General features: G+C 37.7%; 2 protein-coding genes across 3 annotated transcripts in view; both read left to right on the top strand.

Annotated features, from left to right (window-relative positions):
- Positions 1 to 8,386: 8,386 nt before the first annotated feature.
- fundc1.L (MGC82241 protein) lies at positions 8,387 to 14,428 on the top strand. The gene is given in 5 exon segments (NM_001093050.1): positions 8,387 to 8,673; positions 8,676 to 8,838; positions 9,326 to 9,401; positions 10,838 to 10,963; positions 12,196 to 14,428. Coding segments are annotated over 5 exon segments (564 nt in total). The 5' UTR covers positions 8,387 to 8,552; the 3' UTR covers positions 12,274 to 14,428.
- A 4,019-nt stretch (positions 14,429 to 18,447) lies between these two features.
- efhc2.L (EF-hand domain containing 2 L homeolog) overlaps positions 18,448 to 24,955 on the top strand; it is a 60,171-nt gene continuing 53,663 nt past the window's right edge. The window contains exons 1-3 of one of the 2 annotated variants that reach the window (XM_018246656.2): positions 18,448 to 19,617; positions 21,176 to 21,339; positions 22,071 to 22,259. In XM_018246656.2, the coding sequence (XP_018102145.1) occupies positions 22,128 to 22,259 (132 nt within the window). In that variant the 5' untranslated portion in view covers positions 18,448 to 19,617; positions 21,176 to 21,339; positions 22,071 to 22,127. The remainder of the gene's footprint in view (positions 19,618 to 21,175; positions 21,340 to 22,070; positions 22,260 to 24,955) is intronic. The other variant, XM_018246655.2, reaches the window with a different exon arrangement.

The following is a 24,955-nucleotide window of genomic DNA, read 5'->3' as shown; positions in this document are numbered from 1 at the left end:
ACTTTTGGCTATATCCGGAGCGTCGCGTGACGTCATCACGGTTTGGTCTAAAATTCAAATATTTAAAGGCACAAAGGTTCTATTTTCATTGCCCGACGTAAAGGTCTATTACTATAGTTCCTGGGTGTGCTTTTCTTGTCTAATTCGTGATCCTGACCCTTGCCTGTTCTTGTCCTCGCCATTATGCACATGTACCGACCTCTGCCTGTATCTGACTATTACTTAGATTCCGATTTTGAACCACACTGCTGTTTGGTCTGACCCAGGCCTGTGACCTCAACTACTCTCTGGAGATTATGAATTACACTTGCACACCCTGGCACACCCTTTGATCAATGCCAATCCCTGGTGTCCAGTGGAAGAGGAATCGGCGACCTCATGCCCAATATGGAAGAAAGGGAATGCTAGCAGGGTAAACCCTTGCTGGTTTATTGCGGGAGGAATTGAATTTGATTCAAGTTTTTTCTCAGATATTCAGCAAACAACTCCAAACTGATCCCAGGACATCCCCCACAGGCTAAAATAGCAATTCAGCAGGTTTAAAGTGGCGAATAGTCAAATTCGAGTTCTTAAAGGGCCAGTGTATGATACATTTCTAAATCATATTCAAATTTTAAATAAAATGTGAATCAAATTTTAACAATCTCCTAGTTGAATTTGACAGTTTCGGCCATAAAAAACTCAAAAATTAGAATAGAAATCAAAAATTCTAATTTTCACTTCGACCCTTGATAAATCTGCCAAGGGCCGCCAGTCGAAATGACAGGGCCCAGAACAACAACATTTTCTGGGCTTCGCCCACACCACAGTTAAATGACCATGCAGACATCAGCGCTAAAAACAGTAAACCCCCCCACACAAGTTATAAAAAGCCATTGATGGTGAGGACCCCCATATAAGTAAAAAAAAAGTGGCACCAGGGCCCCCATAAAAGTTTTTTAAAAAAACATTGGTGGTCAGGGCCCCCTACAAGTTAAAAAAAATAATTGATGACCAGGGCCCCCCAATAAGTTAAAAAAAACATTGGCAATGCATTGGAAACGGCTTCAGGACTTCAACTTCGGCTCCTTTCGTTGCTTCTGGTCTTTTTGCGGCTTCAGGACTTCATTTTCGGCTCCTTTTGTGGCTTCGGGTCTTTTTGCGGCTTTGGGACTTCAACTTCAGCTCCTTTCGTGGCTTTGGGTCTTTTCGCAGCTTCGGAACTTCAACTCTTCGGGATTTCAACTCTCCTGGACTTCAACTCTCCAGGACTTTAACTCTCCGGGACTTCGGCTCTTTGAGATTTTGACTCTTTGGGACTTTGGCGGTTCGGGACTTCCGCAGGTGTGGCATGACTTTGGCGCTGTTAAGGGGGAAAAGCGCAGCACAGCCGGGCCCCCCTTTAGGCCCGGGTCCGGTACAAGTGTACCCCCTGTGCCCCCCTGATGGCGGCCCTGCTTAGAAGTATGGGGCATAATACACTATATGTGGCTGGACTGGAAAGGGAACTGTGTATAACAGAGGCAGCCTGGCCATTTTATATATGCATATGTAACGCCCTTTGTTGTAAAACCATGTGATTTGTAGGCTGATTAGTATAAATTGTATTCATTTTGAACAATTAGAAGTTCCGAGCCCTTCAGATTCCAATTATCAGCAGTTGTCATTGTTCAATGCTTGTTAAATAGGGACCACTGTTTAATTATCTTGTTAATGTGCATGGACTCTAAAAGTTAAAGCAAATAAATATAGCTAGTTCTATTAATTTCTTTTTCCTACTTTAAAACTAGAATTACTTTCAGGGGACCAGAAAAAAAATACATACAATTCAGGAAAATATAAATTCAGGGAAATGTGTTAAAGCAACTTATTCTTTAAGTACCAAAGGATATAAGCACAGGAGTCTGTCTTACTTTGAAATACATTTACTGTGTTAATGAAAAGGGTTACCCATTGCATCATTAATGTTACAATATGGCGCATGTGCAAAACCTCTCAGAAATATGCACAACCTAAAGAAAAAAGTGATTTCTGTATGAGGTAGAGACTGATTGAAATGGAATATTTACTATATTGAGAGAACCATGGCAAAATGCGCATCTGTTTAGTATTTTAAACCTCTATATTTCACTAATAATAACATTCACAGAGGCCATACAGTGATATTTAGGAACATCTGGACAAAATTTTGGTGTACAATGTGGGAAAGCGTAAAATCAGGGTATGAAAACTAGGCAGCAAACTAGGAATGGTTAGGGACAGACAAGATCAGGAACAGACAAGACAACTAGAACTCGCACCCAGGAACTATGAAAATAGGCCTATATTGGGCAATGCAAAAAAGGACATGGCGCCTTTCAATATTTGAATTTCGCGCCAAGCACAAGGACGTCAGGCGCACATGAAAAACCCGGAAGCGCGGCTTCAAAGAAGATTTAGACGTGCGAAAAAGGACACATTGTGCGGCCCTGAAGGAGTACTTTAAAAGATATCCTTACATTACCCCTCCTCTAGAGGGGGCCACTGGATCCCTAGGCTTATCAGGAAACTCGGCATGAAACTGTCTAATAAGCCTGACCTGCAACAATGATAAGAAGAGCCTTCAACGGGGCCGGAAGTAGGGGTAGGCAGAAGGGGCATGTGCCTAGGGTACAAAGGTGAAAGGGCGCCAAGCATCTACCTCTTCTCCCTGGCTGCCCCTAGTTCCTGAAGTGAAGAGGACGCTCGCTGCAGGTAATTACGGGAGCAGCCAAGTACTTTACAGTACACTTTGCGCTCCTGCCTCTGAGACAGGAGTGTGCTAGAGCAAACATACACGTGCAGACGTATGCACACACGGAGGGCGTGGTGATGTGTGCACCCTGCCTTGGCCGGGCCCTGGCCTTCAACAAAGGAACATGAGAAGAATTAGAAATTTTAAGTTTAGTAGTGGGATTAATGACCTCAGACACAGGAAAGGGAGCAATGAATTTAGGACCTAGTTTGGTGGAAGGAACTTTTAGAGGAATGTTCTTGGAAGACAACCAAACCTTATCAGCCACCTGATAGGTGACATTTTACGATACCTCTCACAGGCTCTCTTTTGGGCAGCTATTACTGGAGACGTAACACCTGAGACAACTAGAACTAAACACCCAGGAACTATGAAAATTGACCTATATTGGGCAATGCAACCGCGAGTCAAAAACCCAGAAGCATGGTGTCAAAGAAGATTCGGCATGCACAAAAAAAGGATGAATCGGGCATCCCTGCCGGGAGCGTGCTTTGAAAGACCAAGGTTCTATAGAGGATTTGGTCCACTTTTTATTAACTTTAATCAATAAAAGTTGATACTGTGTGTGTACCTCCATCCTCCCAACAAACGACAAGTTACTTTTCCAGGTAGTTGCATATAGCAACTTAATTTTGGTCATATTCAAATGTTAAATGAACTTTTAGTATGATGTAGAATGTAGAATGATGTAAAATGATATTCTGAGATAATTTGCAATTGGTTTTCATTTTTTGTTTTTTTTTAGTTATTTAGCTTTTTATTCAGCAGCTCTCCAGTTTGAAATTTTGGCAATCTGATTGCTAGGGTCTAAATTACCCTAGCAACCATGCACTGATTTGAATAAGAGACTGGCATATGAATAGGAGAGGGCCTGAATAAAAAGATAAAAAATAGCAATAACAATACATTTGTAGCCTTACAGAGCATTTGTTTTTAGTTGGGGACAGTGACCCCCCATTTGAAAGCTTGAATTAGTCAGAAGAAGAAGGCAAATAATTAAAAAACTACTAAAAATAAATAATAAAGACAAATTAAAAAGTTGTTTAGAATTGGCCATTCTATAATATACTGAACCACCCCTTTAAGAGGATATACTGAAAATTCCAGTATAATAAATTCACATGATTTTTCCCAATCCTCTGCTCCTATAGCCTCTTCTACTCCTCATTGAGGTCAGAACCTCTTTATAACAGGTTTATAGATGTATGGGAAAATGTGTATACCATACATTCTATTAAAGCTGTATGGGTATCCAAACATCAATTAACTCCATATCTCGACCTAACTGGATGTCAAGTTGGGCTTCCATGACTATCCAGGAGAGCAAACACATTCTCTAATACATAAATAATTCACAAGTCATCAGAAAGGACTTTACCAATAAGTTATAAACTAACACCTACATACCTCCCAACTGTCCCGTTTTCCCGGGACAGTCCGGATTTTGACAGCTCAACACACAGTTTCAAATCGTTACTGAAATGTCCTGACTTTCGCTTTGATCTCACTAAACAGCCATAAAAAGATACTAAGTTTCTAAAACTTAATTGGCTTTTGGCAGAGAGCCCAGAATACATGGCAGGTGCACTTGGATACTTTTGTAACAATTTAAGATAAGCAAAGAAACAATTGTAACAATTTAAGGTAAGCAGGTCTCTTGGGGAAACTGTGACTTGCAGCTTAAAGGGCAATTCACTTTCATTAGCAAAACTGTAAAAACACATTAAAAACCACAGAAATGTGTTCAAACTTTTATGACCTGCCAAGTTTTGTAAAATGAGCATGGTAATTAGGGGGTGTGGACACGAAAACGGGCATGGTCAAATTTGTTGCTGCACGGAGTGCATTCCCTCTTTCTATTTCCAAATTGTTGGGAGGTATGCACCTACTTTCTTCTGTTTATTTACAAATAATTGCTACATAATTTACTCAACTGCAATCTCTTCAATGACCCTACAATCTGCATTTCTGCCTTTTTTTTTGTAGTAAATGCCACATTATGTATTTAGTATTCACCTATACTGTCAACCTGCAGTCTGCATTTTGTCTTTTTTTATCATTAACTGCCCTGCATTATTTCCAGCATTTTTTATCTGCATCTTCTCTGTGCTCTGGCAATTTTTTTGAGTTTACAATGCCCCATAAAAAAAAACAACAAAAAACCTTTTTGCAGTTCAGTCACTTTCAGTAGTGTTTAATCACATCTTTAAGCTAATAACACACAGGGCTGTTGATTTTCTTCTGTTTCTATGTAAAGCCTTTCTCCCAAAACTTCTCATGTCCCTGGTATGCATGGTATAATGTAATAAATATGAATTTTCTGGAAAAAAATACCTGCCTTCCTATTTCCGTTATGTTTTTTCCTCTCATACTCCGCTGATCTCTTTATTTACACAGAGGAGGAGGGAGTCAGCATTAGTGGGGGTAGTTAGGGTTGCCATCTGGCTGGTATTTTACCTGGCCTGGCTTTGATCCCAATGTTATTAATAGGGAAAAAAGAAAAATATATAGGAAGGCCGGTAATTTTATGTGGCAACCCCGGGGTAGCCCAAAGCCACCTTACAATAATAAGTACCAACTTTACTTACTATATCACACAAACTACAACTTTTTTTCTACAGGAATGTATTTGGGAAAATTATTATTTGGAAAGTCCTACCAAAGGCCTGTAGTCCATTATTAATGAGCCCTAAAGAGTTAGTAGAATTTATTGCCTAGAATAATACCCATTCATCATTCTTCTACTGGCATTCATAATATATTATTATAATCTAAAGTAAGCTTCACTCCCTACAGCCCCTGTACTCTGCTACATATTTATTAATGAGAAGCACGTAGTTTTATAGAAGAACGCAGTTATAACAACAGATTATGTCACAAATCAATACATTCTTTGGTACAACTTCCAAAGCGCATGCGTCAACTATACAGAACTTGTTAGCGTTCCTCCGTACGTATTAGCGGGTGCCCGCCCTCTGCGAACGTGACGTATTGCGTAACAGCAAAGTAAAAAAAAAAAAAAAAAGCAGAGGAGAAAGTCATGGCTGCCCGGAGAGGTAAAGAGGTCACCGGTAACCGAAAGCAAGCAATAAATGATTTGTTTTCGTGGCTTGGTTAGATGTACGCGTGCGGATAACTTGTGTTTATCGGTGGTCTGTGCGTAAGGTGTTCCGTAGCGTGTGAATGAATGTGTTTATCTATACATGTGTACGTGTAAATGCGTGCCGTAAGCAGTTTGTGTATGGATATTTATAGAACAGCCGGTGACTGTCGTAAAGGAGTAATTCTTTAATGTTTCATAATTAAAGAACATATGTTTCTTAGCAGCTTTGCGATATAGGTTGTTTAATGGTGTTTCTAGATGAAAGCAGCGTTCTCTTCAGCCAATAGAGCAGGTCAGCATTAAAGGCTTCTTGACAGATCTGTTACTCGGAAGGCTATACATGTCTTAATAAAAAATTTTTTTACTTTGTATAACCATTTTGGTTACTGCATCACTGTTTTTGGGTCTCTTCTAAAGCTGCCCATAGATGTAAAGATTTTTAAAAGATTCGATCGTCATCGTGAGACCACGATTATTTGGAAAGATCGTATGAATTGACCATCAACTAAAAAAGACCAATTTGCCAGGAAAACAAAGGGGAGCTACCTGATTGGCCCTGCAAACATAGATAGATTGCACTGGGGCCGACAAAGATTTTTTTAACCTGGCCGATCAATTTCCTGACAGATGTCGGCCGAAAAATCGTAAGATGTACGATGGTTCGAATTCCACTAACCGCACGATAATTTCGAAGGATTGGTCAGACTAAAATCGGTCATTCGGCAAGAGAAATCTTTGCATCTATAAAATATATTGTCATTTTCCAAATTTGTTTCTCGGCTGACTACCTACCGATTTGAATAGCAATTAAGTTGCCAAATACATGGAATAGTTGTATAATTGAATATATAATATGCTTATCATGCCTATTTCTTTCTTTAGGTAATATTTTATTTTTTGAGTTGGACTGAAATTTTCACCCAGTAGTGGAGCAGAAACTTAAGAGCTATACAAGCTCACTTATTTGTGCTTACAAATTGCATTTCTATAACTGGTTGGTATGAATATTTTTGAATTTTGGCACAGCCCTGTGAAATATTTTAACTGAAAAGCAGTATCATCATCATCATCTTCATTATAGCAGTCCCAAGTCACCCTTTTTACGAACTACAATACATTTATTGAATGTGTTAGAATAGTGTCCCTGCAGGTGCAGAAAAACAACTGAATGACTGACCATGCAGAGTAAATATTTTAACACACCGCACAGGTTAGACCGCACTTATGTTTTCTGCCCACGTTTATGGTTGGGTGCATGTCTTGTAGCCTGTTCACAAGGGCCACATCAAGGTATACAAATTTTCATCCAGTAGACAGCACTCCTGTTTGATTAAAACCGTCTTTATTGCTTTTTAGGGCAGCAGCATAATGCAATGTTTCGTGTGGAGTGCCACTCGAAACATTGCATTATGCTGCCGTCCTAAAAAGCAATATAGACAGTTTTAATCAAACGGGAGTACTGTCTACTGGATGAAAATCAGCAAATATTTTAAGCTTGTTTGTGGTCCAGACTTATTCTTGACACCAAATGTTTTTAGAACTCTTTTTTTTAATTTTTTTTTTTTTGCTGTTTAAACCAAAAATTATGAATATTTCAGTAGATATTTTTAAATGTAAAGACATAGCAAACTATTTAAGGAAATATCTCTGGCAAAGCTGTACATGTTTTCATGCCCATAGCACTTGGCTATGGTTATGGCAGTGGAAGTGCAAGTATTTAAAGGCAATTTCCAAAAAAAACCTGTTAATTGAGCAGAATTAGCTGCTGTTACAGGGTGTATAATTAAAAGATTAGTTATATGGTGTTTGTGGGTGGGGCAGTTTCTTGCACACACATGCACCCTCCCAGTGAATACAATTTCTTACATTTTACAAGGTTGGTGCAACTCTTTTGTAAAAAATAAATAAATAAATAAAGGATTTTGGGCACTGCTGCATGTTAATTTTCACATTTTCAGCATCTGTTTAAATAGGTACATTTAAACCTACATTGTCATTAAAGGAGAATTGAAGCTTATCAAAGTAGGCTAGACATGCTGCACATTATGTTTTTAGGTTCTTTGCCAGTCCAAGGCAACAACAGCCCTTTAGCAGTGAAGATCTATGTCACCGAATATGGCCCCAGTAGCTCCCCTCCATCTTTTTTGCTGATTCACTGCACATGCTTTAGGCATACCTACTTTTCTGCTGATTCTCTGCACATGCTCTGGGCTGATGTCAGTTACCTGCGCTTAGGGCGACTTACAATATGTCAGTATTTCTGCTTGATGATTTGCAATGACCCCTAAATTGTGAAGATAATCCTCAAATTCAATTCCTTTCAATGGCAACTATTGTGAAAATGTAATATGAGCTAAATCTCAAGGGAATAAGACACTTTCTAAATATAATCAGTAAAAAGTGATGTACTTTTTCTGAGATTATCAAGTTACTAATTAATATACCCATCCTGAACTCTCTCTCTTTTTACAGGGGACTTGGAGTTGTATGCCTAGACAATTTTTTAGGGCTAATTTTCAAAATAACCCTCTGCAATCAACACAAAGCCCACCTTTAGAAATACAGATTGGGGAAGGGAGAGCATAGGAAAGAAAAACTTTATTTCATAAATTGTATAGTCTGTTTTATTGATAAAATAAATCTGGTATTATATTTTTGTTCACACTAGAATCCCTCTTTAAGAATTATTTAAAATACATGAGCAAAAAGAGTACAAACATATTCACTTGTTCAGGAGCACAGCACAAATGGATACAGGTAGTTAATATAGATGGTAACATTTTCTCAATATATGTTTGTTTTTTTGTTTGTTTTTTTTTTATTTAGAACCCAGCAGTGACGATGAATCATATGAAGTGTTGGACTTAACAGAGTATGCCAGACGTCACCATTGGTGGAACCGCTTGTTTGGGCGTAATTCAGGGCCACTTACAGAAAAATATTCTGTAGCTACACAAATTGTAATTGGAGGCGTGTCAGGCTGGTAAGCAATGTATATATTTTTTAATATACCCATTGGTCCTTTCTTTACAGTTTAGTGGCACTGAAAAAAACAGGACAATAGCCTAGAAAATAAGACTGTTTAAATTAGAACATCCTTTTGTTATGATGTTATTTTCTTTAGGGCTATGAAGGAACTGGAAATTGGGGTGGTATACTATTTCATAGAGTAAATTCCTTATTACTTTCTTTCAAAGCTCTTAAAAATGAATTACTTTATGCTGCAAGTCTAGCCAGTGACCACACAGCACATAAGCTAGGCAAACCAGAGTTTTCCAGCAAGGTTCAACTCACAAGTGAGCATTGCTGACTTTTGCTGTCTTGTGTGTCTGGACTGTAGTCATGTGCCTGTGTTGTGGACATTTTAACATGCATAGATTTGCAATGTAAGAAGAATATGTCTTACAAATCTCAGAATATATGTTAATATAACTGCTAAATGTATTAAAATATTTCTATTGTATTTATAGGTGTGCTGGATTTCTGTTTCAAAAAGTTGGCAAACTTGCTGCAACAGCAGTAGGTGGGGGTTTCCTTCTCCTTCAGGTAATTCAGTACTTAACTGATAAAGCTGGGGAGCAGATTGCAAAAATCGACTGGGGGAATAAACCATTCACTGTTCTCTGACTTTTCCCCCACTCTCTTGCATTTATTTGCTGCTGAAACCCCTCTTAATTAACCTATTAATGTAAAAGTATTTACTGGGACGTGTGTATGTGTTGTGCACCCCCCAGGTGAATATAATTGCTTACCTTAGGAAATCATGGCAGTATACACTTATGAACTAGTACAATGGGAAGGTATCTAATTCCCCAGCAATTTACTTCATTCTTCTGGATAGCACTCATGCAAAGTCGATTAATACTTTAAAAGGTAAAATTTTGCTTTACTGCCTATTAACACTGTCACCGTCTGGGACTTGTCCTGCTTCATGGCTGTTGACTTTTCTTACTTAGGATACTAATAAGGGTCACAGAATTAGTGAGCAGTCAGTGCTGCCTGTTTTAGGAAAAAGGACAAGGGACAAGAAAGGTAGAATCATTTTGGGGCACCAAGTTTTTATACAGCAGGAAAATAAGTATTTAACACGTCAACAGTTTTCTCAGTAAATATAATTCTAATGGGGCTATTGACATAAAATTTACACTGGATGTATATAACAACCCAAGTAATCCACACATAAAAGAAATCAAAACAAATAATAATAATAATCTGTGGCACTGTTTTTTTGGCTTCCAGGTTCTGTCACCCCATTTGAAAGCTGGAAAAATGCAAAAGATAAAGGCAATTTAATCAAATACAATAAAAAATAAAGACCAATTAAACATTTGCTTGGTATAGGACATTATGAAACATAGTAATAGTTTTTTTTAGGTGTGCTACTCTTTAGCAAAAAAGCTGACTGTTACATAAATAATTACCCCAGAGTCTGTCCTTTTTAGAACCAGCATTGCCTGCAATGGCAGAGCAAAGACTTTTGGGATAAGTTCATACTAGCTTTGTATAACTTTAAGAAATTATTTTTGTCCATTCTTATGCAGATTTTCTCCATGATGTTCAGGTTAGATAGTTGACACTTATTCAACTCAATTTTCAAATAGTGTCCCAGTACCCAGGCTGACTGAAATCAGCACTTTTACTGGGCCTTGCAGGAGATTCACTGTTTTTGAGCCACCCTATTGTTACTTTTGCCTTGCCTTCTGCTTCTTAGATTGGGTTTTATAGCAGAAAGGTTATTGCAGTATTATGTCACTTTACTTCTCTGCTTGTATGAGCTAACCACTTTTAGAGCTCTGCATGAAAGCAGAATAAAAGTAGGCTGACACCATTAATCAAAATGAACAGTGTTGAAGAAAGTTTGCAAGAAAATGTTTGAGCACCCAGTTGAAGTTCAAAATAATGTGTTTTTCTGAATCTACCACTGCTTACACTGAAGTACGGGTTTTGCAGCACTCTAATGTTTTATCTTTTTGTTTCTCCAGATTGCCAGTCATGGTGGATATATACAAATAGACTGGAAGAGAGTTGAGAAAGACGTGAACAAGGCTAAAAGAAAGATTAAAAAGGAAGCAAATAAGACACCTGAAATTAACACTGTAATTGAAAAGGTAAGAGCTGAAAATATTTGCTTAAAGGACACCTATCGGGATTTTTTTTCCCTCCCCAACGCAGCTGTGGGCTGATAGAACCTGTACCAAGTATCCCAAAGCCCAGAACACTTTTTCAACTGACTGCATTGTTTTCCGGATTGTGGGCAATAGGTGCTTTTTAAATGAGTTTTAGAAGTAGTGGTGTAACATGGGTGCTTCGTGCCCTGTTGCAGGTATTGGACTCGCTTCCCCCATCCCCTCTCGTATAGTTATGCCACTCTTCAGTAGCCATATATTGAAATTCAACCTATTCTGAGGAAAACCTTGGCACAGATTGTCTTAAATGTTACACGAGCAAACACAACAGAAAGTGAGACGGGCACAACACCCAACGAGTATGTATGTAAGAGAAATTGTTTCTTTATCCCAGTTTATAGTCTTTTTGCACTAATGCATGGAAAGGCTACACATATTAAAATGTACTGTAAATGTTCTTTGATTTCCAAATATGCATGTGTATATTTGCAGCATAAATCGCTCCCTGAATTGGATCTTGTATATTTGAGAGAAGAAACTAGTTTAAATTACACTTGTATTATTTTTAATGAAAGGTCTGTAAATTTCATTGCATTAAAGGTGAATAATAGTTGGGGATTTTTTAATACACTCCCAATACCCATTGCACAGCTCAGAGATACCCTGGGGTGCTATCTGTGTGCAGGTCCTCATCTTATGTTATCCTTCAATAGGATGGGGCACATATGTCAAACAGGCATTGTGCAGTATTAGTGTATGGTGCCAAGGTTTTACTGGGTGGGTTATTCATGTAAAAAAAAAATACTTGGCCTGTTCTTTAGTGATATTGGGTGCAGTCATATTTAGGAAGAAATGTTTGTAGTCCTCACTTTAATCCTTATTTGCAACAATGGCAATGACTGTGATTAAAACCTGTAGTATACTTAATACACCTATTTTGGCAGCCCAAATTGGTGTAAAACTACATTGTCCCCAAAAATCAGGTAGCACAAAAAGTTAATTTATAAATAAACATGCAGCATTTCATTGTTTAATGGGAAAAGCTGGAAAAAAAAGTGTTTTTCAGTCTGAATGCTTTAGTGAGTGCAATCTTGCTGAAATCCATAGACTGTGGTCTTAGGCAATTTTTACTGTTCATTAGCCTTAAAGAATAAACTTGATATTTTTTTGTTTTGTAATCAGATCTCCTAATTTCTGTTCTCTTTCTTTTGCAGTCTACTGACTTTTTTAAGAAAAACATTGTTGTATCTGGTGGATTTGTGGGTGGGTTCTTAATTGGCCTTGCCTCTTAAAGAACTACAGGAACACAGAAAAATGGAGCTGAGAATATGGACTTGGGTGGAAAGAAGACACTTTTTTTTTAACTTTTAGGATGTTCATGGCATATGCTTATATTCAAAGAGGTCATGGCATTACTGAGTGCCTAATCTGTATTGATGGACTGTTTTTTGGCTAGTTCATGTATGCGTTTATTCTTTGCACTACTGTTCTTAATATTGATGTTTTTTTAGTTTCTGAAAAGTTGGTGTGTTGCATTTGGTTTTATTATGTGTTTTTGTCATGAAAGACCCACAAATATTCATGATTCCCGTACTCCATAAATTTGCATTACATATTTAACAGTATGTTTGTTTTTCTGAGAAGTGCCAAAACAATGTACTGTAACTGGCAATCAAACCTGGCAGTGATTGTTATTTAAAAAGGAAAATAATTGAATCTTGTGCAATATATAGATTATGAAGAAATATATAAGTAGCAAAAATCCACTTGATGGTATTGCACGGTGTAAGTCTTCTTTAGAGTGACAGAAAATATAGGTTGCATTGTTAAAACGTATGTGAACAACACAAATGATTAAAAGGCAATTATTCTAATTATATTTGCATTAACACAAGAGGTTTTATTGATGAAAGATCTGGATGTGAATAGAATTAATGCCCCATATCCTGAGACGTGTCTGAGAAAATAGAAGCAAATCAAAGCTGTAAGATTAAAGTACTTGTTTTAAATTAGATTTGAGTAGCAGTCACTGGATTTTTTGTTCTATTTATAGAAAACACTTTACACTATGATAGTCTTGTGTCTTCACTCAAACAGAAGTCCAAATACACCATAATCTGAAATTCGTACTGCATCTGATATACTTGAGCCAAAGGTAGCTTGTGTGGCTCCCCTACATCTGATTATTAAACATGCCCCAAGGTATCTGCTCTACTGTGTCTAGGGTACATACTATATGTGGAACACAGCTGCATCAGCTTGGAAAGCATTGATTTTTACTGATATTGTGGTTTTCAAACTGGAAATATAAAATAATAGGCCCCAATGTATGTTTTTACTATTGCATTTATACAACTTCTGGTTAAAGTGTTCTCAGTGAGGTAGCGATCCTTTAAGTAGTATATCCCAGGCACAATATGCCCTGAGTTTTCAATTAAATAAATGCATACTTAACCATTCATGGTCTACTTTGTCTGAACCAGGTGCAATGACCCCAAGCCCTTAGTATAAGGTACAGTCTGATACATGGAAAATAAGAATTAGTTGCATTACACTAAAGTACCCCATTTTTCAAACAGAAGCAATTAACTTATCGGTGCCCATAAAAAAAATATTATTATTAGAGATGCACCAAATCCAGTATTCTGTTAGGATTCAGCTTTGTTTTTTTTTTTTTTTTTTCAGGATTCCGAATCCTTGTGCTTGACCGAACCAAATCCAAATAGTTAAAATCATGACCGCTGACCCTGATTTGCATATGCAAATTAGGATTCAGATGCAGTTTGTATTCGGCCAAATCTTTTACAAAGGGTTCGGACCAAATCCCAAAATAGTGGATTTGGTGCATCCCTACTTTTAATATTTAATTCCCAACAATATTATATGATTCATTCATGGCATACATTGTCGTGATTTTCATGCTTTATACTCGCTTTCCTGTTTCTTGATATTTCCCTATACATCAATTTGCCAGTAGTTCATTATCTGCTCTACTTGGTGCAGGGGAATATAAAAGCCAATAATGTAATTCTATTTAATAAATACAATGGGACAAACAGCAGGATCCTGTGCCCCATTTAAGAATTCCACATAGCATGATCAAACATCTAGCCCTTGAGAAAGCAGATCTTTGAATCATGTTGGATAAGTAAAACTGCAGTACAACAGAGACCGGGCCAGTGGCAAAGCCCTTTGACTGCCTTGCATATACAGCAACGCTCTCAAAGGCCTTTAAAAGTATGCTTTGATCTTCCTTGAGAACTTCATATGAATGGAGAAATTTATATGTACACCCACAGTATGTTCAGTTTTTTGGTAATGCCTAGCTTTGATACAGAAGTACTGTACTAGTGTGTCTGTAAATTCTACATTTCTCTGTAATAATAAAAAGTACCTTGTACTTTATCCCAACTAAGAGATAATTAAAACATAATGAAGGCAAAACAATCTTACTGGGTTTTTGAGTTAATTCACATTTTCGGGTTAAAAAAAACTTGCATTTTTTCAAAAAACTTTAATTTTTCAGGATTTATTATACCCCGACCCTGGCAATAGCTCGAATCGTAAATACATCATCTAAAACCTGTTAAAGTCATGTAGGAGTCAAGGGCAGAGGTCCCATGAACGATTTGAAGATGTTAACAGCCTTCATGATGGTCGAGTTTTATTTGAGGGTTTTGCCAGAAGCACAACAGCAAGACCGTATCAGGCTGTTTCTGTAGCATAATCAGAGTTATACTTCCTGTATAGTTTTGTTGTATGGCACAACTTTTGTATATAGATATATACAAAGTTTGGGAACCCCTCTTAATTATTTGGGTTTTGTTTATCATTGGCTGAGCTTTCAAAGTAGCAACTTCCTTGTATTATATAACATGCCTTATGGAAACAGTAGTATTTCAGCAGTGACATACAGTTTATTGGATTAACAAAAAATATGCAATACGATTCATAACAAAATTAGACAGGTGTATAAATTTGGGCACCTCAACAGAGATATTACATCAATACTTAGTTAAGCCTCCTTTTGCAAATGTAACAGCCTCTAGACGCCTCCTATAGTCTTTGATGAGGGTCTGGATTCTGGATGGCAGTATTTTTGACCATTCGTCCATACATGGACAGCCTGCTTCAAATCATCCCATAGATTTCAATGATATTCAAGTCGGGGGACTGTGATGGCCATTCCAGAATATTGTACTTCTCCCTTTGCATAAATGCCTATGTAGGTTTTGAAGTGTGTTTAGGGTCATTGTCTTGTTGGAATATCCAACCCCTGTGTAACTTCAACTTTGTGACTGATGCTTCAACATTACATAGTTAGTTACATAGTTAAATTGGGTTGAAAAAAGACAAAGTCCATCAAGTTCAATCCCTCCAAATGAAAACCCAGCACCCATACACACACCCCTCCCTACTTTTAATTAAATTCTATATACCCATACCTATATTAACTATAGAGCTTAGTATCACAATAGCCTTTGATATTATGCTTGTCCAAAAAATCATCTAAGCCATTCTTAAAGGCATTAACTGAATCAGCCATCACAACACCCGGCAGTGCATTCAACAACCTCACTGTCCTGACTGTAGAGAACCACCTACGTTGCTTCAAATGCTTCAAGTTCTTTTCTTCTAGTCTAAAGGGGTGGCCTCTGGTACGGTGATCCACTTTATGGGTAAAAAGGTCCCCTGCTATTTGTCTATAATGTCCTCTAATGTACTTGTAAACTGTAATCATGTCCCCTCGCAAGCGCCTTTTTTCCAGAGAAAACAACCCCAACCTTGACAGTCTACCCTCATAATTTGTCTTCCATCCCTCTAACCAGTTTAGGTGCACGTCTCTGCACTCTCTCCAGCTCATTTATATCCCTCTTAAGGACTGGAGTCCAAAACTGCACTGCATACTCCAGATGAGGCCTTACCAGGGACCTATAAAGAGGCATAATAATGTTTTCATCCCTTGAGTTAATGCACTTTTTTATGCAAGACAGAACTTTATTTGCTTTAGTAGCCACAGAATGACACTGCCCAGAATTAGACAACTTGTTATCTACAAAAACCCCTAGATCCTTCTCATTTAAGGAAACTCCCAACACACTGCCATTTAGTGTATAACTTGCATTTATATTATTTTTGCCAAAGTGCATAACCTTGCATTTATCAACATTGAACCTCATTTTCCAGTTTGCTGCCCAGTATTCCTGGACAAATTTAGACAAATCACTCTGCAAAGTGTCAGCATCCTGCATGGAACCTATAGTTCTGCACAATTAAGTATCATCTGCAAAAAAAGAAACAGTACTTTCAATGCCCACCTCCAGGTCATTAATAAACAAGTTGAAAAGCAAGGGACCTAGTACAGAGTTCTGCGGTACTCCTCTATGCCAGATCTCAATGAATCCTGAAAAATTAAGTAAAGAGGTTTGGCAATCACAGAGCTAAGCTCGCTAAGTACCCTGGGATGAATACCATCTGGCCCTGGACCTTTGTTAATCTTAAAATGTTCTAGTCTCTTTTGAATTTCTTCATGTGTGAACCATGCATCATTAGTTATATTACTAGAATTGGGACTATTAAGAAGGAAACCTTCACTTGCTTAAAGTTATTTGAAAATATAATTGCAGTTTAAAGCAGTCTTAAAGGTTTTTTCACCTTCCAACACTTTTTTGGAAAAATAAAATCTCAAATTTTTAGAGATTTATCATTCCCCAAAGCTGCTGAAAATACTCCATCTCAAACCTGTTGAGGTCATGTAGAAGTTAATGGCAGATGTCATTTAAGTTGTTTCTTGACATCGTGATCTAAAATGGATAATCCGATAAAGTCTGGGTTTTCTACTTATAATCCAATAAAGTCGAGTTTCTGCAGCGACAATTTGATAAAATCGAGTTTTCAGAGCTTCAGCTTCAGTACAATTCAAATTGACCCTCCATTTTGTTGCAGAGTTTTTTTTTACTCTATCTCTAACTTTTTCAAGAAAAATGATTGATACACGAGTTTAGTTTATAAACTAAGATTAATTTGATTTTTAGTAAATAACCCCCTTTATGTCTGGGTGACAAGTCCCATTTAAGGGGAACTCCCTGCTTAAAATAACAGCATGACAACTTATTTTTTTTAAAGCTGTGTATAGGGAGCAAAGGCCCTGTCATTTTAGCAAGCATTAAAGGCAGGCTGCTTCTCCAATTGAAAATAAATATAAATGAAAAAATACGATACAGTTACACAGTCACTGATATGTACACCAGACAAAACTAAGTCAATTTGAGCACCCATTCATTATACTCAACCAGATGCAAATACCAAAAGTACTCGATTCTTCATTATGACTTTGTGCTGTAGCATAGAAATTTTTCTTAGTTTCATTCATTTATTTAGAAGTGATCTTTCCGTAATTTGGATCTCCATACCTTAAGTCTACTAAGAACATTGAAACATTAACAAAACCCAATAAGCTTGTTTGGCCTACAGTAGGGATTGGTTATATCTTAGTTGGGATCAAGTTCAAGGTACTGTTTTATTATTACAGGGAAAATGGAATCATTTAAAAAATAATAAATATTTGATTAAAATAGTGGCTATGGGAGATGGCCTTCCCATAATTGGGATCTTTCTGGATTACAGTTTTCCGAATAATTACTTAAACATTTTAAATTGTACTTATTTTACTTATTGTACTTGTTTGTGCCCCCCCAAAAAATGAACAGATATTCCTGCCTATAAAATATTGAAGACCAAACAGAATACATGAATTAATCAGGTATATTAACATTACCATGCACTGTCCTGCAGCAAAGTGTAATTTATCATGCCTGGAGCAAAATGGTCTGTAGCATAGTTCTCCAACTGGGTGGGGGGAGGAGGAAGCAGCTGTTGGGGGTCCAAACAGAATGTTTTTGACATTCATGAAATATCAGCCTAAGGCCAATTAGAATTAGAATATCCTACATATTGTTTGAACTACTGTAATATGACTGATAGATTTTTAAATATCTAAAACTTTATTACAAGCTAAAGAGAACTCTGACCAAATGATGGACTGCAATGGGGAGCTTAAATGAAATAAATATCAAAATCACTGGTCTATGATAAGGTAGAACACAGGGACAACGTTGGCAGAGAAAAACAAAACAACGGTAATGTTGCTTTGCTTATTTTATATCTACAGATGCAGTGACTGGTTGTCTTACAGGCACTCTCAAAAATAATTTTTTCTATTCAAGATAATACTAGGTTCATAAAATATTGGAAAGGACTAATTTATGTTTCAATTACAATGACATTTCTAAACAAAGATTTAATGGCTTCAAACTAGTCCTATTGAAGGTTTAACATAAAATATAACTGCAAAAGGCTTTAATAGCCACACTGTAATATATCGTTTTAAGGTTAGGACTCCACCGGCGATTTTCACGCGGTCCGACATGCTGCGCAAAAACGCAGGCGTCATGTCGGATGCGACAGAAATAATGTAAGTAATAGCATTGTCGGATGGTGTCACAGCCTTGATCCAACGTGACTGCCGGATGCAGACGCAGCGTGCAGCTTCTGCATCCCACAGTCATGTCGCTGCGACAACATCCGACAATGCTATTACTTATCTAATTTCTGTTGAATCCAATGTGATGCCTGCATTTTTGCGCAGCGTGTCGGATCGCACGGAAATCACACGTGGAGTCCTACCCTAAATATATTCAGCTATTATGGTTAAAAGAATGATGAGCAGTTTACTCATCTCAGCTGTTGATAAACTTTAACTCTTAATTTTCCTTGACAGCTAAAAGCTGCAGGGAATTATAGTTTGCGTCACCTGGAGATTCGGTGATTAATAATCCCTGCTATTTATTGCTAGGACAATTAAATGCAATTACAGAAGAAAATCTGTACATGTGGCAATTAATTGGGTGCATGTTCTTTGCAGCAAAACCGGTTAATTACTTTTTAATGCAGGTGCAACCTTTGTTCAACATGCATTTCTCAATTTTTTTGAGCATGCATCAAAGGATATAAAAGTAACATCCTGATTTAAATAAAAAACATAATTAATCGGAGCGTCGTGAAACGCAGGTCAGTCAGTGCTAGGTAAAGTCAAGAAAGTTCCCAAGGCGAGGAGGTCTACATCTACACCTTCCACCCCACTATGTCACGGTCAAGCCTCCCTGGCCAGAGTTAGTCGGGAGGAAAGGTGGCAACTAGGGTTTTAGAGTGAGGTAAAATAATGTTTCATTAAGAGCAGAATTAGGCACTATTTTTTTTGTTTTGAATAATAGGTACCCTTTAAGCAAATAAAGTGTAACTACATATGCGTATTGACAATTACTTGTTACAAATGCAAGCCAATGGCACTCAGTGTTTCTGTATAAATAAATAGACTTTGTTTTGTGTGTATTCAGGTTTGTGTTTGTTGTTAAACTATTGAAGTTAATAAAGTTGCACCTATAAAAGAAAAAGCACTGTTGGTTTGTTGTTACTGGGCAACATGTAAAACAATGCTTTCTCTATAGCAGCAGGACTGAAGTTTTATATTCCAGAGCCACAGTGAAAGACTCTGCGGACAGCCATTCAGCCAGCACTACAATTTCTTTAAGATTATGGCTTTACCTTTTCTACCAGGGAATTCCTTTAATAGGAATGTAAGTATAAACAAATTGTTTAAATGATATGAGTGATGAATGGAATTTGTGATGCTTGAAAACAGCAAGAAAAAGCTAAATCATAAATAACTAGGAAGGGTGTTTGTTAGGCTGTTTTACTAACATATTTAATAAATAAACTTGTTCAAATACCATTAGTAGCTATGAGGAATTAGTCTTCTACATTTTTTCAAGCTTGGTATTTCAATTGCTTTCTGATTGCTTGAAGTTAATTACCTTAGTAACCAGGCAGCAGTTTGCAAGTAAATATAGATCAACAGAAGAGTGCCCAAATAATTATAAAAGCAAAAATCGATCTGTTTATTTCTTTTTTTAATTTTTGGTTACCAGGGTCAGCATTTTCAATTGCAGTCTGAAAAAGAAAATGAAGAATAATCTTTTAAAAAAACATGCAAATCAAAATATAAATACCATTTGATGCATTGCCTAGCATAGATATAACATAATTTATAATATACTAAAATTTAATCCTGTATAAATGTGAACAAGCCCTTTAAGGTGGATATAGAATGCTCCAGTTGTGACTGCTAGCAGCTTCTTCACTTTGTCATACAAGGAAAAGTGAGTTAGAAAAATATAATTTAGGACTCTAATGTTAGATATCATTTCAAAAATGTAATCTACTCTCCTGCTAATCGATTAATGCTGTGCTCCAATCAAAGGCTAAAAAGATATGATATTGTACTGTATATAGTAGGAACAATTGCTGAAATTATATATATATATATATATATATATATATATATATATATATATATATATACGAAATCCAAAGGTTAAATCCGTTAACTCAGTGAAGTCCTGGGTGCCAGCCAAAGTGGGTAAATATTTGCGAAAAAGAGCAACACTCACAGGTTGTTTTCAGTGCAGATAAGTTGTGCTTTATTCCACAGAGTGGAATAAAGCACAATTTATCTGCACTGAAAACAACCTGTGAGTGTCGCTCTTTTTCGCATATATATATATATATATATCTTAGAAGTTCCTGAATATCCGATATAACACATGGCTTGCTTGAAGAATTGTGCAAAAACTCAACATTATTTGCTTTTCAGGCTGTTGTTTCTCTTCTATAAGACAAGCAGAATACTGAAATCAACCTTCCAAATGCTTGCCCCATTTCCTTAAATTGGGGCTGATTTACAAACATAGGAGCTTAATGGCAGGTGCCAATAGCATCAATCTACTGGCTCATTTATGCCACTGCTGAAGGCAATAGTCTTGGTCTTACAATCAAGTGGAACCTTGCTCCTGTTCCTCTAAATATTTACCTTCATCTCCTAGTAATCTCCATCCGGGCCAATTTTATATCTGTATACTTCACCATGACCTTCCCTACATGTACATTATTGGTACTGGGAACTATAGTGTAAATCACCAGAGGGTGCCAAATGTTAGACAGCTCTCTCCTAGTGATTCTTATCACCTACCTGATACCCTGGCTGGTGCTCCTGTTAGTAGAAAACTGTGTGAGCCTGGGGTACTTCTTACTAAGCACTACTGAGCAATACTCTTCTTTCTCTTATTCTGTCTTCAGTGCCTGGGACAGATGCATTTGCAATAGAGTGAAAAAGCTGACAGTTGTTACAGTTCAACTTTTAACTGTATTGCGCATGTGCACAAAGAAAATAGATGCAGGTGCTCACTTAGAAGAGTCCCTGGCCAGTGCAGTTTTCTGCTAACAGGATCCCAGGGTATCAGGTAAGGTACTTTATAAGTCACTTGTAAAGTTCTCACTGATGCGATATATGCCCAATTATGCTATTGATTTCTCCATTTTGTTTCCGTGTGTATGCTCTACTTCATAGATTATAAGCGCTTTATAAGATGTAACTTGACAGCAATTACCTGAAGTTGCCCCATCTCCATTCACTTGAATCAGATCCTCTTATGTGCAGTCACAACATTTTCAGGCTCAGCTCTGTTTTACACTACTGTGTGGGACTGCATGCATGCAAATCTTATTCAAATGAATGGAGATGGGGCATGGAGCAGATCCTCTTCACTCAGCCTGAATAAATAAGCAGGGGGAGAGAAGCAGAACCAGCGCTCCATGTGCCCTTGGCCTAAGGAGTACTTGACCCAGCTGGGTGCTATAAAAATCCCTTGGAGGCTCCAAGGGCCTCAAGTTAGGCAGCCCTGCATTATACCATATAGCTCATTTACTAAAAGAAGCTGTAGTGCAAACTTTTCTTTGAAATAATGCTCTACTTTGTGCTCTACTAACATTCATATAGGAAGAAAATGGCAAGGGAAAAGTAAATATGTATCTCTATATACTGGGTCTAGGTGTCTTTCTTTGATGTGCAGGAATAAACAATAATATAACACATTTTGTACTATTGCTCAAACAATTAGGGATTATTATTTTCACTGAAAATACCAGTTAAAGCTTAGTGTTTTGTAATACATCTTATATTTTGTCTTTTTAGTTAGGAAAAGAAAAATTCCACAAATCCCAGCATTTTGGCTACAGCAATGACATTTCCATGTTGCTTGGGACAGAAAAAACAGGAATTGGAGGAGAACCTCTTCCAGGACAGAATTTAAAACCTAAATTTAGTGTATTCCCTAAAGGAGTTGGCAGCGATGCCCCATCCTGGGTGGCATTTGACAAGCAGGTACATTATGATTATTTATTATTTTTTGCAAATATATTTGTATCCTGGTGTTTATATAGTACCAACACATTTCAACTGCACTTTACAAAGATTGCACATAATTCACGTCAGTTCCTGACCCAGTGGAGCGTACAGTCTAAGGTTCCACACAAACCATATATGGCAATTCTAGATGGGGCTGAACAGCCGGGAGACTAGTTTCTCTAGTAGTGATTGGGAGGAGAGCAGTGTCAGGCCTAAGCAGATTGTCGTAGGGGATTCAATTATTTATTTATTTTTTGAAACAAAACTTTTTTATTGATTTTCTTTCAAACAACACAGAAATAAAGATGGGGGGTAACAGTCCCACCTGGGGTTCACTCGTATTTATCAGGATATGCATACAATTCTCAGGTTGCGCATTTCAATTTAAGCTCAAACATCCTAGTCCTTTAGGCCTTCAGCCTCAGTCCATGGCTGCCAAATTTTTTCGAATTCCCCGTGCCAGGTAGGTAAGTTTAATCATAGGTAAAACATTATTAACTTGACATTTCCACATTCCCAGCGTGGGTATCCTAGGCCCCATCCATCTCACAATAATACACTTTTTTGCGTAATATAGTAGTCCTCTAATGAGAAGAGTCATACACAGTACTTGCCCACAACCACTCCCTCCAGCACCCCCAACAAACAACAGTGGGGAGACAGCAATGATTGAAGGACCCGCTGCTCTGATAGATAGGTTGTGACTGCTCTCCAAAAGTTTTGTATATGAGGACATTGCCAAGTCATGTGTAGGAAGTCTGCCTGATCCGTCTGAAATATTACAGTTACTATTATCCCTTTTACCAAATCTGTGAAGTTTGGTGGGTGTCAAATAAACCTGGTGTAAACATTTGTATTGTATCAGTCTATCTCGGGAGGATACCAGAAAATGGTATAAGTTCTCAGTCGCCTCCTCCGACTGAATTGGGGGATTCAATTATTATTAAAGTGGATAGGGTAATCTGTCATCCGGATCACTACAACCAAACAGTTTGCTATCTTCCTTGTTCCAGGGTTTGACATGTGGTTGATCGGGTAGACAAATTATTGGGTGGGGCTGGGCATGACCCAGCTGTCTTAGTACATTTTATTACTAATGACAAAATAAATGGTAAATGGAAGACCTTAAAGAGTGAGTTCAGGGATCTAGGCTGTAAGATTAAGGGAAGGTCTTCCAATGTAATTTTTTCCGAAATTTTGCCTGTGCTACATGCCAGTTTAGGAAGACAGTGGAAGCATAGGGATCTAAATGCTTAAAGAATTATGGGGAAGCTAGGGTAGATGGGACAGTGGGATTAGTAAGGGGTCATGGGAGGGGAGAGAGGGGGCATACAGTTTACCAGTTTACCAGCTAAGGAGGTCCCTCTGTTACAAGGAAAACAGGCTAATACTAACTCAAGATATAATTCTCCGCTAAGTAATGCAAATTTCAAAAGGAAAAGTAGTAACCTCCGCTGTATGCTGCCAAATGCATGGAGTTTGTCAGGTAAAGTGGGAGACCTAGAGTTAATAGCATACTCTAAAAATTATGATATAGTTGGTATCACTGAGACCTGGTGGGATGAAACATGTGACTGGACTTGAATTCAAATGGTTACACCATTTTTAGGAGGGACAAAAAAGGGTGGAGGAGTATGTTTGTATGTAAAGCCATGCGCTAAAGAAATAACCATAGCTGGCACCGGTGAGGGTGTGGAATCCCTCTGGGTAGAGATTTCAACTGGGCAAAAGATTACAAAGAAAATTATCTTTGGTGTATGCTACAAACCACCTTGTATAAGTGACGAGTATGAAGCCCAGCTACTCTTACAAATAGACACAGCCGGGTCAAGTTATTACAGACAGTGACTGGGGTAATGGGTTTGCCAAGACAGAAAAAGCTAGTAGGTTTGTAAATATGCTGAATGACAACTTTTTATTCCAGCTCGTTTAAGAACCTACTAGGAACAACTCTCTGTTGGACCTTGTAATAACTAATAATACTGAACTCATCTCTAGCATTTGTGTGGGTGGCCATTTAGGGAATAGTGATCATAACATGGTCTCCTTTGAGATTCTGTTGCTGAGGCAATTCTATAAGGGAGTAACTAAAAGACTAAATTTTAGATGTGCAAATTTGATAGGATGAGGGCATCTCTGCAACATATTAAGTGGGAAATTATTTTCACAGGGTTAAACACGGAACAAAAATGGGAATTCTTCAAAATTCTGCTTAAAGGAGAAACAAACCCTTAACAAAAAAAACCCTACCCACCTACCCTACATAGACCCCCCTCCCTACTTTCCCCCCCAGCCTAGCTGCCCCATTGGGCAAATGCCCCTAACTCTTTACTTACCCTTCCGTGCAGATTCTGTCCAGCAGACTTCACAGGTGCCATCTTCTTCTCTTTGGTAATCTTCGGAAGAATCATTCCGAAGATTACCGAAGCAGCTGAAGATGGCACCTGTGAACAGAATCAGCATAGAGGAGTAAGTAAAGAGGTAGGGGCTTTTGCCTGGGGGGCAGCTAGGCTGGGGGGAGGGGGGGTCTATGTAGGGTGGGGGGTAGGGTTTTTTGTTTGTTTGTTGCAAAGCAAAACCTTTTTGGTTCAATAGAAGTGTTGGTGTTGAGCTGGTAAGAAAAGATGTGCTTTTAAGGCTTTCAAGTTAGCTGGAACAACCAAAACATTTAT

Source organism: Xenopus laevis, chromosome 2L (genome assembly GCF_017654675.1).
Source record: "Xenopus laevis strain J_2021 chromosome 2L, Xenopus_laevis_v10.1, whole genome shotgun sequence".
Lineage (NCBI taxonomy): Eukaryota > Metazoa > Chordata > Amphibia > Anura > Pipidae > Xenopus > Xenopus laevis.
Note: the sequence above shows the minus strand (reverse complement) of the source record. Positions and strands in the feature narration are given on the sequence as shown.